Source organism: Carcharodon carcharias, chromosome 7, assembly GCF_017639515.1.
Source record: "Carcharodon carcharias isolate sCarCar2 chromosome 7, sCarCar2.pri, whole genome shotgun sequence".
Lineage (NCBI taxonomy): Eukaryota > Metazoa > Chordata > Chondrichthyes > Lamniformes > Lamnidae > Carcharodon > Carcharodon carcharias.
The window spans coordinates 59,277,090-59,299,273 of NC_054473.1; the positions used below are offsets into that span (position 1 = coordinate 59,277,090).

The 22,184-nt window shown below is 43.3% G+C and overlaps 1 protein-coding gene across 2 annotated transcripts in view; it reads left to right on the forward strand.

Annotated features, from left to right (window-relative positions):
* The window catches only part of gxylt2 (glucoside xylosyltransferase 2), a 42,441-nt gene extending 29,641 nt beyond the window's left edge, over positions 1 to 12,800 (forward strand). For both annotated transcript variants that reach the window (XM_041192633.1, XM_041192634.1), the window contains exons 5-7: positions 2,687 to 2,810; positions 5,663 to 5,835; positions 10,829 to 12,800. In XM_041192633.1, the coding sequence (XP_041048567.1) occupies positions 2,687 to 2,810; positions 5,663 to 5,835; positions 10,829 to 10,993 (462 nt within the window). In that variant the 3' untranslated portion in view covers positions 10,994 to 12,800. The remainder of the gene's footprint in view (positions 1 to 2,686; positions 2,811 to 5,662; positions 5,836 to 10,828) is intronic.
* Positions 12,801 to 22,184: the final 9,384 nt, after the last annotated feature.

Below are 22,184 nucleotides of genomic sequence, written 5' to 3' on the forward strand. Positions count from 1 at the left end.
CCGCTACCTGTGGTGAATCAGACCGTGAGATATGCTGACCAGATTGTGATCCACCGAGGTGTGTGTCTCTGCACTGGTGGAGGGCTTGGGTGAGCGCTGTGACGGGTCTTCAATGAGGACCCTTCATATTTCTTTTCAGAGGTTCCCTCAGGACTTGATTTGAGGCCCTGGGTCATGGTCTCTGTCAGCTGTGTCCCAGATATGCCTGCAAAAGCAAGGAGAGATAATTAGTGCATGGCAGTGGCCTGTGAATGAGGACACATCACTCACGGCTTGGTGTCTGATGGATGTTGCACTGCTGGATCCTCACTTGGTAAAGCTGCACCGACCTCACCGTCAACATAGGACTGGTCGAGACCATCGCCGGTCAGCTGGATATCTGTTTTCAAAGTCCGTGAAGACCTTGATTTCAGGCATTCCGCCACCGGTCTGCGACTTCTCTCTCTTATTGTGTGCTAGCTAGTCCTGCGTGAATAGAGATGGAGAGAGTGTAAGCAGCATGCCTGCCAGGTGAGATGATAAGTGTGTCTGGCATGTGTGGGTGGTGAGTGGTCCCATGGATGGGATGAGTACAATGAAGGTGTGTGTGAGAGAATGAATGATGATGCCCCTTGAACTGCCAGTGAATGAGATCCCTGTGGATGTGTGATGGGTTTGTGAGTGTGTGAGTTGAGAGTGATGGGAAGAGTGACTCATCCTGGAGAAATGGAGGAGATCATTCATTCTTTTTTAGCACTGGGTGGCTGTCCTCTTTCTCAGGGCATTGGCACTGACTACCGCTGCCACTGCCTCCCAAGCCAGATTGGTGATGTTACTGTCTATCCTATGGCCAGAGCGGGGTTAGACGACATCACAGTGAGCCTCCACTGTATCCAAAAGGCATTCAAGGGATGTGTCATTAAACCTGGGAGGCTGCAGTCTTCTTGCTGTTCGGGGCCGTGTCTTCCATGCAGCAGTCATGGTCTGGAAGCACCGAGAGATGTGCGTGTGGCTGCACTTTAAATATGGTGCCCAACGTTAGGAAACAGCAAGGTGATGGCGGGCGAATGAGAACCCGCCCGCCCCCGAAACAGCCTGTTTCCCGGGAACGCATAATTAATGAGGCGGGATTGGAGTGATACAGCGTGAGATGCCACCATTACAGCCGACGGGTAAAACGTTGTTTCTCACGCCTGCTACTGTACTTTGTGCAAATCTGGGATGATTCTACCCAATAGGTAGTTCAAACTTAATGAGCTAGTTGTGATATTGCTTCTGTCTAGACTGTAAATAGTTTTTTTGTTAGCTTCCATAAATCTATAAACCACTCACTCCCATTGTCTTGAAAGCTTCTAATTCCTTTTCTTGGCTGTGAACACTGAAATATAACAGGTGCTCAGTCAGGTTTCTGAGATGGGCAGTCAAGTTTTGGAAATGGAAAACAGCAATGAGGTGAGAAAAGATACCTACAAGCTTTGCTTATAATGCAGTAGACGCTTACAATTAGTTTGCTTTAGGTAAACAAAGCTGACTGATATGAAACAACATAGCATGTTCATGAGTTTTGTATTATCACCTGTGGCTTCCTATGCCACCGCACTAGCTCCTGTATATTTATGGCTGATGTTTCACCATGACAAAGCCCCTCCCTCTAACCTATCCTCTGAGGTACATGTGGTTTTGGTCTCTGAGCTGGTGCTTGTTGTTAGATCAAGTGACCTGACATCTTCAGAAAGGCTGGCCACCTGATCCTGAACTGGCGTAGTGGTCCTGATGTTTTCAACACTTGAAATTACAGAGAGCAGAAAGATTAGCTTTGGTGTAAAATGAGGCAAGAGAGAAATCTGTAGCTGCTGAATGTAGCTGCAGCTCATCATGCAGAGTATAAAACGGGATAGAAGTGAGAAGCAAAAAAGAGTAAGGCTTAAAGAAACCCTGCATGATGTCTTCTCCAGCGTCACCACTCACCATGGCTATAACTCACCCCCTCCCCCGGTAACCAGCATATTTCTTCCACTGGGGTCAGAGTGTGCGGATGATCTCAGCCTCTTCTAGTTGCAGCCTCCTGCTGCCCCCGGTGTGCAACCTTCTGTAGAAAGAAGAGTGTGTTAGTGACAACCTAGTATGGTGTTTAGAGAATGTGCTGTCATGGAAGAATAGTTTGTGAGCAAGTGAAGGTAGGAGATGGAGCAAAGTGTAGAGTAGTGAATGGAGGAAAGTGAAGGAAAGTAGAGAGGGAAAAGAATGCCTGCAGGTGGTTAGGAGAGATTAAAGTAAGATCCTTACCTTGACAGCTTTGATAAGGGCATGACATATTTTCTGTATTGCAGCCATATTCTGCTAAGCACCTGGCATTGACCTCCTCAGTGACATCTTCACATGATGCCGTGAAGATGTTCTGCCCCCACCCCCATGTTTGATAGCCTGTACCAGGGTCTCCAAAACTGCAACAAAAAATCTTGGTACCCTCTTTGTCATTACAGACCTTTCATAGGGTTTTCCTAATTTCTGCAGTGTGTTCATCCCATTTTCATCTTATAATTTTTAAATGGAAAGTAAATGGTAATTTCTTGATTGATGCATCTGTTCTTTGTAACTTCCCCATTGGCTCCCAGTTGGACTGAAAATGAAGTAATCCAATAGGATTGTCAGTGAAATGTCACTTTACATATGTACAAATTACTGCTTCTGGTCTCTGTTCCTATAGAACAGTATGATTCCAGCTGGACTAAGATGGGAAGAATTGTTGTATCCTTTATACCATAAATACAAAAATGATATCACATGGGGAGACCAGGATTTATTAAACATAATCTTTCACGACAACCCAGGTAAGTAATGCATAGCCTGCTGCTATAATTTTATTTTACAATGTGTTTTATAAAAGCAACAACTGTCTATTAGCTTTCCATTTTAATTATGACTTTCTAAAATAATTGCAAATTTGCGATGAATGAATGCAAGTGTTTTTAATGGAGGCTATTCTTTGTGGTGTAGTCGTGTGTATTGTTTGCAAGTTGGTGAATAACTTCTTCAGTTTACTGCTGAAAAAAACTTGATAGCTTCCTACCAGTCATGTACCTTGCATTCACTTGAGTTACATTGGAATGCAATGTAGCATACACTTGCTGATCCCCATTCAACCAGGCTCTGCATGATCCTGAAAACTGACGAGTACAATGAGTAGGGACTCAATTTTAAAATGCATAGCTTTTATACTCTTTTGATGAACCCGTGAGGGAAAATAATAAATGAATAGCCCCTTTGAAGGCGCATTTCAGGTTATTGCAGCAAAAAACAAAATGTTTAAAGGCAATTTATCAAATTAAATCAGAATGCACTCCAGCACCACCTCCCCCCCACCAACCCTCCCCACAGTGATGGAAGATCATAGCTTTAGAGGAGTTACTTTAGAGTAAGTGGCTTAATTTTAGGATTCTTGCTGCTCGAATACAGGGTTATTATTAATGTTTTGCACATGAGCATATTTACTGTGCCACATATCAAAGATTGAAAAGCAAGTAATTAAAATCAATTATCTAATTGAAACCGTCTTGGAGAACAGAAATAAAGCATGAGTAATGCCTGGCAGGTGAACAGTGATAATCACAACCTTGACTGTATTGTGCTTAGCAATTATGAAGAAAAATAACAATTCACCTTTTAGTTTTAATTTTTCCAGTACAGCAAAGGTAATTGAAATATGCACAGTCTAAGACCTGACCACATCAGGGCTACATGACTAGATTTGGCACATTACCAAGTTTTTATTAAAATTCCCTCTTGACGTGTTATAAAAGTTTGCCACTTACAGACCATTTCACAAATGCTCAGGTAAACGTAGAAAAGCTGACATGCTGCTCTTCATATCACAATAAATATAAACCACTCACCACTTTATTTACAAATGATTTGAATTTTGAGTCTTGAGAGTTTTTGAACAATTTCTTTGCAAAACATTTCCTCTTCTCTTCTCTTGAGAGCAGCGAGTCATGTCCGTTTGAGTGCTGGCAGACTAATTGCATCATATTCTTTGTGCAAACCTAGGGCTAGATTTTGTGCAGCCTATTGTGGCAGGAACCAAGGTGATTGAACCCATTTAATCATGGGAATCACCGCACCAGTCTCCCAGCAGTGGGAAAACCTCCCCTGATTAAGGCGGAAAGAGCTGGTGCATAATTCCCGTCCGCCAGCAACGGGATGTCAATTAGGTTCATTAATAAAACCAGTTAACACTCATTATCCCTGAGCCCACTGCAGTTCAGTGGTGGCTCATGGATTAAATGGAGGCCACATAGCATTTCAGGCACTTTGTGCCCAATTAAGGGACACAGCACTGGGCAGGGCAGTGGCAACTGAAAGCCACCCAACTCCCTTCTGCCAACTCCCATTTCCCATCTTCCATGACCCGCATCCTGCCTTCACTCACCTGTGGCCCCTTGTGATCCTGGACCTCAGTGGTGAGGGTTGCATTCCCATCAGCTGTCACTGCTCCTTCCGGCGCTGGTGGCAAAGACGAGCTGGCTCTATTGGCCGGCAGCTCTTGGAAGGCGGGACCTCTGCTGGCGGGGACCTTGGTTGCAGGGAAGGCCCAATAGTGCCTGAAGGGCACGTGATTCCATCGGGCTCCTCCATGGAACTGACAGGGGTTCCCTGCCAGGTTTCTGCCTGGTGGGCAAGACCCTCATCTGCCTGAAAAAGTCCTGGCCCCAGACCCTGATTGTTAGTACATGCTCCAGTTGACAGGGACATCACTGTCTTCATTTGTCACTGCAAAGCAACAGCACCAGGAACCATGGTCAATTCCTCTTTTTAAGCCTCCCAAACCCCAAGAATATTTAGATTAATTCCAGTGCACCAACACCAGCCTGGTTTAAATCACTAGGCTCAGAACAAGTTTTAAACTGTACCTACAACCTTCCTGGTCTGTAAAGGTTAGTACCACGCTGAGTCATGGAGAAAAACCAATGTTAAAATCTTCGTGTTTAAGAATACATGGAATGTAAAATAATTGGTTTTAGATACATCCCAAATCTTCTCAGAAGTTAAATCTCAAAGTTTAAGCAATTTAATAAGGGAAGACGTGTAACAGGTATATGTGCTGTAGATGTTAACATATAAGTCGACCTTTGAATTCTCAAAAAATCCCTCCAAAAGGGGCATTGACTCATACACCAAGTATGAAAGTAAAACGCTGGCATGGGTGGTTGCCATTTTGTTGTTTGCCTCGTGGAGTCTGCTCTTTGTGGGTGTCTCTTAAACTCCCTCACGTCTTCGCAACACAGCCTGTATCGCCTACTTGATCCCTTACACCAGTAAATAAAACATCCGTTTGTGGCGTAAAAAATTGAAGCTGACAACGAATGCGAGTATAGCATCTTGTGGCCAAAAAAAGGGAGTCAGCTTATAGGCCGAGTGTATGCAAAACATGGCCGGAATTTTTCAACCCCTCACACCGGCGGGATCTTCCTGTCCCACCGATGTGAATGGAGATTTCAATGGCTCACCAGCCCCGCCATGAGGTTACCCGCCATGGGGTGGGGGAGGGCAAGAAGATTCCAGCCTATGATCAATGGAGCCGAAAAAATGGGGCTGTCTTTAAAGCCAGGTTGACTTATACACCACAATCTGCAGTAATTCAGTTGGGTGAGATATTAAAATAATGTTTCTTTTGATTCTGTAGAATATCTGTATGTGTTCCCTTGTCAGTGGAATTATAGACCAGATCATTGTATGTATGGCAGCAACTGTCGAGGAGCAGAGGACCAGGGAGTTTCGATTCTCCATGGGAACCGGGGTGTTTATCATGATGATAAACAACCTGCCTTCAAAGCTATGTATGAGGCTATACGTGATGTAAGTATTTCAAACACAAAAGTGGTATGTCTCCTTTTTGAAGAGCTACAATTTTATCAGGAGTACTTCAATTTGATTTCTATCAGTGGTTGGAAGTTTCAAATTACCTGTCTGTAATTACGTGTCCCTTACTGATTTAAAAATAGAAGATGCTGGAAATACTCAGCAGGTCCGGCAGTATACGTGGAGAGAGAAACAGAGTTAATGGATGCGGGCGGTGGGGGAGGGGAAGGATTTTTATGGAGGACTCGAGCGGGAAACGTGGCATGCAGAGTGACTGATTTAGGTGGGATGCAAAATTTTGGATTCCTGATGCTGGGTTGAGACATAGAGATAAAGTCAGTGGCCTCATGTTGGCCTGTGGCAAGCTCCTACTTTCAATAAGTTTGCATGCTATAAATGCACATTAGCGTGAAACGTTTTTAATAAAGCCCTACCTTTCAAAATAAAGTCGGCAGTGCATGAGAATCTCAGTTCACAGTCATTTAAAGGTGGCTTTGTGCAGTTGTGCCTAAGGTGTACCATTGTTCATGTTGAATTCTGTGGCACAAGGGATGGAGGGTGTGGAAAGGTAGGCATTCGGGTGCAAGAAGGTGCGGTGGAGGGAGGGAAGGGCCTGGCATCCCAGGTGTGGTGGTCGTGTGGGTGAGGTGGGGGGTGGTGGTGTGGTGGGGGGGGCATGCGGCTCCAGGCAGGGATGGTAAGATGAAGGATGACCCTAAAGAGTGAGGTTGGTGCTGTCAATGCTGAGGTCCCATGGGTTGAATTGAGGGTGCTGGATGGCAGAGGGGAACCGTCCTCACAGAGAGGAGCAAGGTTTCATAGGTTGCGGCATGGGAACGAAGAAAGCATCGAGGAGGATAATGAAGGGTTCAGGGTCAGAGTGGCATTTGGACGGGCACGGGGTAAGGCACGGTGGAGTGGGGGGAGATGGAATGTCCAGTGAAATGGTAATAGGGGCCAGGGTATTGGGGAAGCGGAGATCCATGGGTCACAGATGGAAGGCGAAAGATTATGTTGGGTGGGTCAAGCATGATGGGGGCAAGTGTGAGAATGACAGGAAGAGGATGGAAAGTACAGGAACGTGTCTGCAAGGTCACACGCACCATATTGAGGGATTTGTAGAAAATGTTGCTTTGCAATACAGAATGTAGATCAAATTTGGAGGATAATCATCGAAGGTAGATAGAGTTCTGGGTGCGCACAATTTGCCAATTAAAAGCACTCACTGATTATTAGTTCTGTGGATGAGAACCATTGACAAGTATACTCTTATCTCTAAGCCTGCACTCTACACTGTGGAATAACTGCGATACCCATGGGTGTCATTCACATGATTTTCCTGCAACTTTGGGATCAGGAGGAGAGAATGCAAGAAGGAGAGCTCTTGCTGTCCAAGAACAGAGGCCACAAGGCCGCTACCAGGCAGCACCAGAGGGGGAGGCTGACCCAGATGTAGACATCCAGGGAAAGCATTGGCAAAGACAGGCACTGGCACGTCAATGCATCCAGAGGACAAGAACAGACGACCTCCAGATGTCAGCAAGGCGATGCCAGAGACATTGAGGATGTCCCAGGAAATGGTCACCAAGACATGTGTTCATCAAGACGTGCAGCCACATGGATTTGTTGGAAACCCCATGCCAGTTGCCCTCAATGTTACAATGACACTCAATTTCTACACCAGTGGTGGCTTCCAGGGTGTTATAGGCGACAAATGTGGCATTTCGCAGGCTGCCACACATGGGTGCATAAAGGATGCCTTATTTAGTTGTGCCAATGTTTTTATCCACTTCACCACCGATAAAGACAGCCAGGCTGCTTGACATGTCTCTTTTTTTTCAGCAATACTCAAATTCTGTACTATCAAACGACTCTCTTCCCTTAATTTCTGCATGTCCAGCATGTTTCTTGTGGCTGGGACCAGAGGCCCATCATCAGCATCAGGCTCAGCGGGAATCTGGTCCAGTTGTGTGGGGACACAGCTGTCACAAGACTCCTCAGCCACTGGGACATGTCTGTGGTGTGCTCACCAGATTGTGCTCCCAAATGTGTACACAAACCCTCCGCGGAGCATGTGGTGTAACTGTGCTGGCAGAGGTGGATGATGATGCTGGTGACAGTGCATTCTGTGGGGCACTGGCGACTTCATCCCCAGGAATGGAGTCTTCAGGCTCCTGTCTTGTCCGTGGCCTGGTCCTTGGATGGTGATGACCTCTCATGATGAACAAACAGAATCAAATTAAGAATCATCACAGTTTGATCAAGTCACATTTCATCATATCCATCCTGTGAGCCCATATGCCACCAGCAGGATAGTTGCCTCTTCCTCCTTAATCTTGCCCGGTCCAGCCTCACCGTCGGTAACGGATCACACTAACCCTTCACCAGCAATTTCCATCACCACCTCTGCTGCAGGTCAGGAACTCCTCCTTCTGTCCGTCTCCTCTTGCAAGAATTGTGAGTCTACTCGTCCTGCATGACAAAGTGCAGAGTTGGTGACATGTCAAGTGACACCTAACCCCTTTATCTGCATACATCCCCATCGCACATACTGCCCTGTCATTCACATGTTGCATCTAAGTGCACAACAAAAGCCAACTTTCCATATGCTTTGGCCTTGGTTGCCAAGCGGCAGTAAGGCAATCACGTGACTCTTCCTGCATAGCTGCCCACTAGCACATATACATTATTGATGACTCCGTAAGAGATTCCTGTCAAAGGTGCAACACTGGCACTTCCTCTGGTGGATTGAAGCAGATCATTGACCTATTTCCTGCACTGGACCCAGCTTTGATTTGTTAAACCACATTTGCTCACCTCCTTTGCAGCCTCCGTCCAGGCCACCTTGGTCTGGTGGGAGGGTTTCCTGATGCCATTGACAGGGAAGAGTATATCCTGCCTTTCCTTGACAGCCTGGAGGAGAACCTGCAGGGAGGCATTGCTGAACTGTGGGGAAACCCTTGGTCAGTGCTTTGCCATGAGGAATTTGATTGGGTGGGCAGGGGATGGCCTTGTGAAGAAATCTCTCAAACTACACCACTCTGGCAGCAAAGCACAGCTACCCTATTTGAACAGGAGGCTCTTTAATAGCCATAGAACCCATAGCCTCAGCAATGTCAACAGACGGCAGGTTTCACCACTGAAAAATTTCCCCATCGCTGAATCTTGCGTGTCTTCCATGCATGCAGCCAGCACTTTAAATTTTAATGATAATCGTGTGCCAAACAGGAAAGGGCAAAAGAGCAGAAATGGCACACACTTCCAGTTACACTGTCAGGAATGACATGCTACTGATAAAATGTCACCCAGTATTTCAGGTCAATGACCTTACATCAGAATCGTAAAACATTAGAGATGTGATATGTTTTAAGCAAGTGTGAGGGGAAAGGTGGGGAAAAGAACAAAAGGGACAACTTGATCTGTGATAATGTGGAAGACAGAAAAGATTAAATGACCAAAGTGTCATGGTTCAAGGCCAAAGGGAGTAGTGATGGGACAAACTTTTAAAAAGTAAAAGAATTGTTGAGACGAAGTGTGAATGGCAGAAACATGTACAGCAGCTGTCCAAAAAAAAAGAAACGAGAGAAAAACCAAAAGCAGCAAAGGAAAAGGGATCAAAATTGGGGCAGAGGTTGCAATCTAAAATAGTTGAACTCAAATGTTGAGTCCAGAAGGCTGTAAACTGCCCAGTTGAAAGATGAGGTGCTGTTCCTTGAGCTTGCATTGAAATGTATCAAAACACTGAAGAAGGCTGAGGACAGAGGTCAGAGGACAGGGAAGCCAGCTGGAGAATTAGAATGACAGGCGAAAAGAAGTTCCAGGTCATGTTTACAGATTGAACGGAAGTATTCTACAAAGTGGTCGCGCAACCTGTGTTTGGTCTTCCCAGTGTAGAGGAGATCATGAGCAGCGAATACAATATATAAAATTGAAAGAAGTGCAAGTAAATCACTGTTTCACCTCAAGGAGTGTTTGCGGCCTTGGGCAGTGAGAAGCGGGGGTTGGGCTAAAAGGGCAGATGTTGCAAATGCCCTTGCATGGAAAGATGCTGTGGGAAAGGGAAGGTTGTTGGGGTGAATGAGGCATGGATCAGGGTGTCAAGGAGGGAATGGTCCCTTCAAAATGCTAAAAGAGGGGAGGAAATGACGCGAATCTTGGAAAGGAGGTAGAAGGGGGCTGCTGAATATTTCCAGTATTTTCTGTTTTATTTCAGATACCCCCAGCCACACTATTTTGCTTTTCCATTACTGATTTATTGTAACTTAGTCTCTGACTTCTACTTGACCATATATGGTGGAAACTAATAAGATCGCATCATTAATGTTGGAAAAAAATTCTTTTTCATTTGATCTTTCTATTGCACTTAATGGATAGGGAGTAAATGGGATTGATGGATATTGCGTAGTTCCAGGTTTCTCAGTTTTTTGAAAAAAAATGCAGTTTACTCTTCTGATTGTGCAAGCATTTGACTTCTGTTTCTGCTATTGGTTATGTGACGGCGATACTAACATTCTGCTGAAAATCAATAATTCAGAGCACTTGACAGTTCAAGAGGCAGCACTATACGCTGCACACAAGAGCAGCCAAAGGTGCATAATTAATGTTTTGTTGTCAGTATACCATTCATGCGTAAAAGGACAATCATGGCAAATTTCCTGACTGTCTTTTCACAAGAGCAGGAATATTGTCATCATGCTACATTCATGTCAGAATGTTCAGTTTCTGTTTTGGAAAAAACATTTGCAACAATTAAGTTTGTAGAAGAATCGTGATCAAAGTTATGAGCATGATGCACTGCTGGAAGTTGTTATTTTGTCCTGAAGGAGAATTGATTGGTCCCACCCTTTGATTCTAATGGGTTATCCTTCCTCATAGCTGATTTAATACGATGTCCAATTCCATTGATAAATATGTAGTGGTGTTCTGGAACTATTGAAATTTATATTAAAGCAAAGACATTGAACATAAATTTGATTTTTTTGTCTTTCAGTTTCCCTTTGAAGATAATTTGTTTCAGTCTCTCTATTTCCCACTCCAAAACAACTTCTTGAAAACTGTACACACTTTATGTGGGAGGCTTCCACAAGTATTCCTTAAACAGATTGAACAAGCCATGAGGAAAGTGTATGAACTACGTGTAATTCATGTAGGATAAGGACTGAAAGTGGAAGATATTTTTGTGTGCTGCACTGTAACTCAAAGGAAATGATCAGATTTATATTTTCCAATTTTTTGCCATACATTTCTGTTTCTATTCTATTATTGTGCAAGTTTTATACAGCAAAAGCCACACATGATTACTTCTTTTTGATGCACTTTTTAATCATGCAGAAGAGCTGTCCTATCATTGGTCTTGGGATGCAAGGCTGCACATGTCATTCGGCTTGCCTTGCACCTTCGTATGAACCTACACAGTTGGTTAACTGTGAAACCAAAAGGAATATAATGAATCCAGCCAATTGCATTAATAAGATCTTGCTGGCACTTATGTTGCATTGGAGAACTGCTCTGTGGGTGGTGATATCCACACCATATTAGGCTGTTGTTGCTAAATGCATTATTCCTCCAGACACTAAGGTTAAAGAAATAGTGAGCATTGTGGGCTTTGTGGGCAATGGTTGGTTTGTATTTTTGTTTCTCCTTTCTTGTAGAAGCCAACCTTGGGTATATAAAATTTGTCCTAGAACTCCTACTGCATTGAAATTTATTTTTCTTTATCAAATAAATTGTTGTTATTCAAACCAGTGCACTTGCCACTGCAAAAACATTCCTTGAGGCAGATGCTGTGAAGTATTTACCTGTGCTACTGAATGTTTCTAACCTCCCTGACCATCTCATGGGTAAAGACTGTACCTGAGGTAAAACTAAACTATACAGACCAGAGAGTTGCAGGTTCAATTCCTTGTCTGTGCTGAATCAACTGGAGCACAATTAGGGCTCTTCAGTTGGCCTCGGTGCCCTTGTATCTTTTCGGGGATGGAAGGAAATAGGGTCCTCTTGAGTCAGACTGGAAACCAATGACCTGGATGTTGGATTAGAGCTGGACTGATGATGGCCTCCATGGTTGAATAGCTTACAGATGCAACATGGTCAGATAGGGGAGATACTGTGGAATTATACCCCAGCACTTTGAAGAGAGGTAGAAAATTGCAGGGGATGGGGAAGGGGATGGTTATGTGGTACCAAACATATTGAGATGATAGTGAACATTTACAAAAGTTGGAATTTTTCTTTACTCCAGAAATGAAAATTATGACAATTGTTCATAATCTGATCTGAAGAAGTATAATTCAGCTAGTGTGAAGTTTCCTTTTAACAATGCATCAGCAGTTTAGTTTCTGTAAGCAAACCAACTTAGGAGCATGAGCTTGTGTGATAAGATTATGTCCCAAACTTGATTCACAAAGAAAATACAGTTTAGGAGATTGAATCCACCAGACAGGCAACTGAAGATTTTTAGACTTTTTTTTTACCTGAGCAGATAACTAAAATTAAACTAGTGGACCATATTTGGAAAACATTTTGATTTGTTTGGGATCCTGGATGTTCTGCAGAAGATTTTGCTTTTTTGAAAGTGAGGTTTTAAACCTTTGACTTTTTGTACGTAATTTCTAATTATGTAATGTACTCAAATTATTGAAATAGAGAATATCAGTACAGTTCAGAAAACACGATGATGTGTGTGGGTAGAAATGTCATTCCAGGTCATTAGAATCATCCTGTAGCATCCATGAAGATGGCCATTTCTTGGGCCAGCTACTCAAAGCACGATATAGGCGGTACCTAAAAAAAGCAATTGTATATTTTCCCAAAGACTGCTACCCTAGCAATGAATTGGTTCTCAGAACAGTTGTATTTGAGGTGCAAGTTAATTTTTTGTAATGTGATATATAATCCCCAATATTTATACATGGCTGTTTTAAATATAAGGTAATATTTCATTAATAAAAATGTTGCGGTCAGCTGTGACACTTAGTTTTCATTATTTTCTCACTAAGCTTTGTATATAATGGGTAGACTTTCTTATTTGAGTCCAATTGGCAATTCAGTTATATCTGTTTTGTAAAGACTTTTTCTTTCTTTGAGTTTCTGCTGAAACTCGTTTGCTTATCAACAAATGAAAAATCTGCCTTGACTCAACACAATCCGGCAATGCTTTTACATACGAACATACAAATTTAGAGCAGGAGTAGGCCATTTGGCCCCTGAAGCCTGCTCTGCTATTTGACAAGATCATGGCTGATCTGACTGTGGCCTCTACTTTCCTGTCTACTCCCTATACCTTTTGACTCCCATGTCAATCAAGAATCTATCTAACTCAGCCTTAAAAATATTCAATGACCCTACCTCCACTGCTCTTTGGGGAAGAGAATTCCACAGACTGACAATCTCCAAGAGAAAAAATGTTCTCCTCATCTCCACCTTCAATGGAAGACCCTTATTTTAAAACTGCATCTCCTAGTTCTAGTCTTTCCCATCTTTATGTCATCAGCAAATTTAGCCCCCTTTATCCAAGTCATTGATATAGATTATTATTAGTTGAGAACCCAGCACTAATTCCTTTGGCACTCCACTAGTTACAGCTTGCCAACCTGAAAATGACTCATTTATCTCTACTCTCTCTTGGCTGTTAGCTAACCAATCCTCTACCCATGCTCATATATTATCCCCTAAAGCTTGAGCTCTTATTTTGTGTAGTAAGCTTTGATGTGGTACCTTGTCAAATGCCTTTTGGAAACCTAAGTACACCACATCTACAGGTTCCTCTTTATCCATGTTGCATGTTACTTTCTCAAAGAACTATATTAAATTAATTAAACACAATTTCTCTTTCACAAAATCATTTTGATCCTGTCTGATTGCATCATGAGTTTCAAAATGCCCTACTATAACTCCCTTCACAATGGATTCCAGCATTTTCTCCATGACAGCTGTTAGGCTAATTGGACTGTAGTTTTGTGCTTTCTGTCTCCCTCCGCTCTTGAATAGAAGAGTTACATTCACTATTTTCCAATCTGACAGGACCTTTTCAGAATCTAGTGAACTTTGGAAGATTAAAATCAATGCATCTACTATCTCAGCAGCCACTACTTTTAAGATCCTAGGGTGAAGGCCATCAGGACCTGGGAACTTATCAGCATTTAGCTCTAATAATTAGTGCCCTTTCCCTGGTGATTGTAATTGTTTTAAGTTCCTCCCTCCCTTTCACCTCTTGATTTACAGTTATTTCTGAGATGTTATTTGTGTCTTTTACAGTGAAGACAGTCACAAAATGCAATTTTTAAAAAATTCTGCTTTAAAAAATTCCTTGATGTATTTAAGTGAGGTAACTTGGTAAAGTTTGATTAATACAGCTGAAAATGGATTTATCACAGAAAATGCCTATATACATCACATAATCGTCAATCTCATGTACAAGTCGATCTCCAATTTTTGGCCAAAAAAAATCCAAACTCTTTGTACTTACCACCCATTTGCCACTGAAGTCAAAGTCATGCTGGTGCAAACCTACTCATTCAAAGGCAGCTGTTCAGCTCTTCATGTCTGCACAGAATAATAAAAAATAGTTTTTGGCTCCTTTTGCGCTAGTTTTGGGGCGGGGTTGGCGGGAACAGCTTCTGACCTGGCAACTCTGCAATCAACTGACATACTTCCGTAAACAGGGAGTGAGACCATAAGACATACGAGCAGAAATTAGGCCAATCGGCTCATTGAGTCTGCTCTGCCATTCAATCATGGCTGATAGGTTTCTCAACCCCATTCTCCCACCTTCTCCCTGTAACCTTTGATCCCCTTACCAATCAAGAACCTATCGATCTAAATACACTCAATGACCTGGCCTCCACAGCCTTCTGTGGCAATGAATTCCATTGATTCATCACTCTCTGGCTAAAGAAGTTTCTCCTCATCTCTGTTCTAAAAAGTCTTCCCTTTACTCTGAGGCTGTGCCCTCGGGTCCTAGTCTCTCCTACTAATGGAAACATCTTCCCCATGTCCACTCTATCCAGGCCTTTCAGTATTCTGTAAATTTCAGTCAGATCCCCCCCTCATCCTTCTAAACTCCATCGAGTATAGACCCAAAGTCCTCAAACGTTCCTCATATGTTAAGCCTTTCATTCCTGGGATCATTCTCAACCTCCTCTGGATCCTCTCAAGTGCCAGCACATCCTTCCTGCTCACAATATTCTAAATGTGATCTGACCAGAGCCTTATAAAGTCTCAGCAGCACATCCCTGCTTTTATATTCTAGTCCTCTCGAAATAAATGCCAACATTGCATTTGCCTTCCTAACTACCGACTCAACCTGCAAGTTAACCTTAAGAGAATCCTCAACTAGGACTCCCAAGTTCCCTTGCACTCCAGAATTCTGAATTCTCTCCCCATTTAGAAAATAGTCTATGCCTCTATTCTTCCTACCAAAGGACATGACCTCACACTTCCCCACATTGTATTCCATCTGCCACTTCTTTGCTCATTCTCCTAACCTGTCCAAATCCTTTTGCAGCCTCCCTGCCTCCTCAATACTACCTGTCCCTCCACCTATCTTTATATCATCTGCAAAATAGCCAGGATGCCCTCAGTTCCTTCATCTAGATCATTAATGTATAAAGTGAAAAGTTGTGGTCCCAACACTCACCCCTGCGGAACTCCACTAGTCACCAGCTGCCATCCTGCGAGGGACCCCCTTATCCCCACTCGCTGCCTCCTGCCAGACAGCCAATCTTCTTTCCATGCTAGTACCTTGCCTCTAACACCATGAGCTCTTACCTTACTGAGCAGCCTCCTGTGTGGCACCTTGTCAAAGGCCTTCTGGAAGTCCAAGTAGATAACATCCATTGGCTCTCCTTTGTCTAACCTACTCGTTAACTCCTCAAAGAATTCCAACAGATTTGTCAGGCATGACCTCCCCTTGATGAAACCATGCTGATTTTGCCTGATTTTACCATGCACTTCCAAGTATTCTGAAATCTCATCCTTAATAATGGACTCTAAAATCTTACCAACAACCAAGGTCAGGCTAATCGGCCTATAATTTCCCGTCTTTTGCCTCACTCTCTTCCTAAACAGGGGGGTTACATTAGCGATTTTCTAGTCCTCTGGGACCCTCCCTGACTCCAGTGATTCCTGAAGGATCACCACTAACGCCTCCACTATCTCTTCAGCTATCTCCTTCAGAACTCTGGGGTGTAATCCATCTGGTCCAGGTGATTTTTCCACCTTCAGACCTTTCAGTTTTCCTAGCACCTTCTCCTTGGTAATGGCCACCATACTCACCTCTGCCCGCCACCGCCCCCCCCCCCCCGACTCTCTTGAACTTTGGGAATGTCACATGTGTCTTCCACTATGAAGACTGACGCAAAGTACCTATTCAGTTCCTCCACCATTTCTTTGATCCCCACTACTACTTCTCCAGCGTCATTTTCCACTTTTGCCTCTCTCTTACCCTTTATATATCTAAAAAAAACTCTTGCAATCTTCTTTTATATTACTGGCTAGTTTACCCTCATATTTAATCTTCTCCCTGCTTTTTTCTTTTTTAGTTGTCCTCTGTTGGTCGTTGTAGGCTTCCCAATCCCCTGGTTTCCCACTGCTCTTCGTCGCATTGTATGCTTTCTCTTTAGCTTTTATGCTGTCCCTGTCTTCCCTTGTCAGCTATGGTTGCCTCATCCTCCCTTTAGTATGCTTCTTCTTCCTAGGGATGAATTTTTGCTGTGTCTCCCAAATTACTCCCAGAAACTCCTGCCATTGCTGTTCCACTGTCTTTCCTGCTAGCTCATCTCTCAGTCAATTCTGGCCAGCTCCTCTGTAGCTGCCTTTATTCAACTGTAATACCATTACATCTGATTCCAGCTTTTTCCTCTCAAATTGCAGGGTAAATTCTATCATATTATGGTCACTTCTTCCTAAGGGTTCCTTCACCTTAAGCTCCCTTATCAAATTTGCCTCGTTGCACATCACTAAATCTAGAATTGCCTGTTCCCTAGTGGGCTCCACCACAAGCTGCTCCAAAAAGTCATCTCGTAGACATTCCACAAATTCCTTTTCTTGGGATCCACTACCAACCTGATTTTCCCAGTCCACCTGCATATTGAAATCCCCCATGATCACTGTAACCTTGCCTTTCTTACACACCTTTTCTATCTCCTGGTGTATCTTGTGCCCCACATCCTGACTACTGTTCGGAGGCCTGTACATAACTCCCATTATGGTTTTTTTACCTTTGCGGTTCCTCAGCTCTACCCACACAGATTCTACATCATCTGACCCTACATAATTTCTTGCTATTGACAATGGGAGAGGATGGATTTCAACTGCTCGAAAGTATTACGTATATAAATCGACCCCCTACTTTCTCGCTAAACGTTTGGTCTCAGAAATTTGACTTTTACACAGGTAAAACGGTAAACATTTGAAAGCACAGAGTCAATCCAATACCTGTGAGTGAACCAATTTTAAATGACTGAAAATGACTTTTTAAAAGATGTACAAAACTATTTTCTAGTTTGGTTGGGGTATTAAACCTGTACAATTTCTTGGGTTTTAAACATTTCCTTATGTAGCTGTTGGTATCCTTGGCCCTAAGTTGCAGCTTAATTTTTGGAATTTCCTTGAGATGAATGCAATTATTGGAAGCGCCCAAAGGTGATTAATGTATCTGGGGGAATGGCCAGTTTTGTGGGTAGGGTCTGCTTCTAGCAAGGTATTTTTAAAACTAGCACAAAAGATCAGATAAACTGAAGTTTTGACACAAGATCATCAATCTGAAAAATTGGGCAGATCTTTGGATACCCATTGGAGGCAGGACCAGAGGTGGAAAGGACTGAAAATTAGCTTAGGAAAGAGGTATGCGAGGGTTATGGCATACTTCCACCTCAGGGTCATTTTCATCCTGGGAGGAGCCCAGGGGAATGGGGGTCACCTCCCCACAACTGGTGGGAACCTATATATAAGACCAAGTAAATGGCCTATTAAGGCCAGTCAGCAGAAGCTGACAAGAATTTTCCTGTTGACTTGCACCTGCCCACCACCACCACCAACACCACCCCCACCCCCCCCCCCACCCCAACCACCACCACCACCCTCCCCGCAGCCTCCCATGGAGGCCGAAACACTGCTAGGGGATGGAGGCAGCCTCCTAGAGGTATCTGGGCCACACTCCATCCAGCTAGGGTCCCCTCCTTACACCCACCATGGCTATTGGACTGCAGCCACACACCATTCAGTGGAGGGATTTTCTCTCCATGCTAACAGCCTGGCAGCTGTGGCCTTTTTAAACTTTAGACAATCTTCTCTTCAGAGTGCGCCTCCATTTTGAGGCTGCTGCCCCTCTCTCTCTCTGTCTCTCTCTTTCTCCCTCTCTCTTACATGCATTAGCAGCTCTCACCTCAGACAGTGACGCTGCTGTTACATCATTGCTGGAGGGGCCCCTGTCAGATAGTGAGTGTGCTTCTTGGCTGCTAATTGGCTATTCCTGCAAAAGTCAACATATTGGGGCCCCAATCCAAAAACAAAAATCCAGCCCATTAACTCTGTTCCTCTCTCCACAGATGCAGACAGACCTGCTGAATATTTTCAGCATTTCCTATTTTTATTGCAGAAACTCAAGTTGGGCTGAATGTAAGTTGCAATTAAAATTCTGTGAAGTTTTGCACCAGTTACACTGATATTTAGTGTAAAAAGGAACTCAAATTAGTCGAAGTTCCAGGCCAGCTAATTTCAAGATGTAGTGTCGTTTTACAAATCTGGAATGTTCTACATTAGGTTAAAACGCCTGATGATCCTGTGCTCAGAACTGATCAATACCTTTTTGAAGTGTTTGAAGTATGGGGGATGCATCCTCGAGGTATGTTCTAAAGGAAGGAACAAAAGACAAGATTGGTTTGTAAAATTGTTAGATTTTTAGAATCATTGACTCATAGCTGTTTACAGCACAGGCCATTTGGCCCATCATGCCCACGCCGGTCAATGAAGATCTGACCACACTAATCGCATTTGCCAGTGGCCCCGGAGGATATGGCAACGCAAGTGAATATCTGAGTACTTCTCAAATGTTACAAGAGCTTCTGACGCAACCATCCTTTCAGGCAGTAAGTTCCAGATTCCCACCACCCTCAAGGGTGAAAAGACTTCTCCTCAACTCTCCTCTTAGCCTTCTACCGCTTACCTTAAATCTATGCCCCCTGTTTATTGATCCCTCCACTAATGGAAAAAATGTCTTCCTATCCACCATGTCCATGCCCCTCATAATCTTATACACCTCAATCAGGTCCCCTCTCAACATTCGCTGTTCCATGGAAGACAACCCCAGTCTACCCAATCTTTCCTCATAGCTCAGACCCTCCAGCCCAGGCAGTATTCTGGTAAATCTCCTCTGCACCCTCTCCAGTGCAATCACATCCTTCCTATAATGTGGTGACCAGAACTGCACGCAGTACTCCAGTTGTGGCCTAACCAGCATTTTATACAGTTCCAGCATAACTTCCCTGCTCTTGTATTCTACACCCCTGTTACCTTCAGGGATCTGTGGATATGCACACCAAGGTCTCCCTGATCTTCAGTACTTTCCAGGGACGTACCATTCATATTGTAATCCCTTGCCTTGTTAGCCCTCCCCAAGTGCATTACCTCACAACCCTTTTCTGGGTTGAATTCCATTGCCACTCCTCTGCCCACCTGAGCAGTCCATTGATATCCTCCTGCAGTTTACGGCTATCCTCCTCACTATTTTTCACCCTACCAATTTTCGTGTCATCCGCGAACTTCTTGGTCATACCCCTACATTTAAGTCCAAATCATTTATCTACACCACAAACAGCAAGGGCCCCAGCACCAAGCCCTCTGGAACCCCACTGGAAACAGACTTCCAATCACAGAAACATCCCTCTACCATCACCCTCTGCTTCCTGCCTCTCAGCTAATTTTGGATCCAATGTGCCACTTTGCCTTGGATCCCATGGGCTCTTACTTTCTTGACCAGTCCGCCATGAGGGGACTTATCAAAGGCCTTGCTAAGGTCCATGTAGACCACATCAAGTTACCCTCATCAACACTCCTGGTTACCTCCACAAAAAAATCGATCAAATTTGTCAAACACAACCTTCCCTTAACAAATCCATGCTATTCTGATTAATCTGTGTCTCTTCAAGTGCAGTTATATTCTGTCCCTCAGAATTCTTTCTAGTAACTTCCCCACCACTGAGATTAGACTGACTGGCCTGTAATTTCCTGGTCTATCCCTTCCTCCCTTTTTTAATAATGAGACAATGTTAGCAGGCCTCCAGTCCTCTGGCAGCTCACCTGCGGCCAGAGAGGATTTGAAAATTATTGCTAGAGCCCCTGATATCTCTCCCCTTACCTCCCTCAACAGCCTGGGATACATCCCATCCGAGCCTGTGGACGTATCCACATTTAAGGCCGCTAAACCTGTTAGTAACTCCTCTCTCTATGTTAATTTCCTCTAATATTTCACAGGTTTCCACCCTGATGTCTATACCTGCGTCATCCTTTGCCATTGTGAAAACTGACAGAAAGTATTCATTGAGGACTGTACCCACGTCTTCTGGGTCACACACAGATTACTTCTTTGGTCCCGAATTGGCCCTACTCTTTCCCTAGTTATTCTCTTGCTCTTTATATAACTTAAAAAACTCCTTTGGGGTTTCCTTTATTCTACCCACCAATGCTTTCTTATGCACTCTCTTAGCTCTCCTAATTTCCTATTCTACCCACCAATGCTTTCTCATGCACTCTCTTAGTTTTCCTAATTTACTTTTTATGTTCCCTCTTGCACTTTTTATACTTCTCTAGGGACTCTGCTGTATTGGGCTCTAAGTACCTGCTATAAGCTTCTCATTTTTTCTTAATCCTAACCTTTATGTCCCTTGACATCCAGGGTTCTCCAAATTTGGTCTCCCCCCCTTTTGTCTTTACAGGAGTAATATTTGCCCTGTACTGTCGCTATTTCCTCCTTGAATGCCTCTCAATGCTCTGATACAGTTTTATCTGCAAGTAGCTGCTCCCACTTTGGCCAAATTGTATCTCATCATAGTAAAATCAACCTTACCCCAGTTTAGAACTTTCTTTCCCGGCCCAACCTTCTCCTTTACCATAACTATCCTAAATCTAACTGAGTTATGATCACTATCTCCAAAATGCTCCCCCATTGATACGTCTTCCACCAGCCCGGGCTCATTTCCAAATATTAGGTCCAGAAGTGTCCCCTCCCTTTTTGGGCTTTCTACATACTAGCTAAGTAAGTTCTCCTGGATGCAATTTAAGAATTTTGCTCCCTCCCTACCTTGCACACTAAAACTATCCCAGTTAACAGGCAAAGTAACTTGAAGGATAGTATTATGGGATTTGCTTTCTAACTAACTGATCAAGTCATTTCAGAACAGTTTGATGGTTGTGTTCTTGTTAACAAACAGAATTTTACAGCACAGGAGGAAGCCATTCCATCCATTGTGTCAGCGCCAGATCACTGAGTTATCTATTTCATCCCATTTCCTGCCCATTTTACCAGAGCTTTTTAAATTTCTGTTTATTTAAGTATTTATTTAGTTCCTGTTTAAAGCTATTATTGGTTCTGGTTAACCACATACTTCAACTTTTTGATAATCTTAAAGCTATGACCACTACTTACTGACTGAGCAATGAATAAAAATTGTTTCTCCACATTTAGTTTATCAAAGTAATCTCATAATTTTGAAAATCTTTATCTAGAATAGTAACAGAGATGAGGGACTTCAGTTATGTGGGCAGACTGCTGAAGCCAGGGTTGGTCTGCTGAGAGCACAGGAGATTGAGATTTAATAGAGGAGTTCAAAATCGTAAATTTGTTTTGATAGAGTAAATAAAGAAAAAATATTTCCAGTGGCAGAAGAGTTTGCTCTGAGACAACACAAATTAGAGATAATTGGCAAAAGTACCAGAGGTGACATAAGGTTTTTTTTTACACCAAGCTGATGGGTTATCTGTAATGCACTGCCTGAAAGGGTGGTGGAAGCTTATTCAGTAGTAACTTTCAAAAATATACTGGATAAATTGAAGGGAAAAAAATTGCAAAGCTATAGGGAAAGAGCAGGGAAGAGGAATTAACTGGCTAGTTCTAATAAAGAGTCTCCACTGACATAATATGCCCTCCTCTACGTATCAAAAATCAACAAGCACTTGGAGAGGTTTGAGTCAATTAAGGAGAGCCAGCACAGATTTATAAAAGGCGGATCGTGCCCACCTAATCTAACTGAATTTTTTGATTTTTTTTTTGCAAAAATATACTTTATTCATAAAATATCTTCAACCACATTCCAAACCATTTCAAAGTCACCATTACAAAGGTACAATCA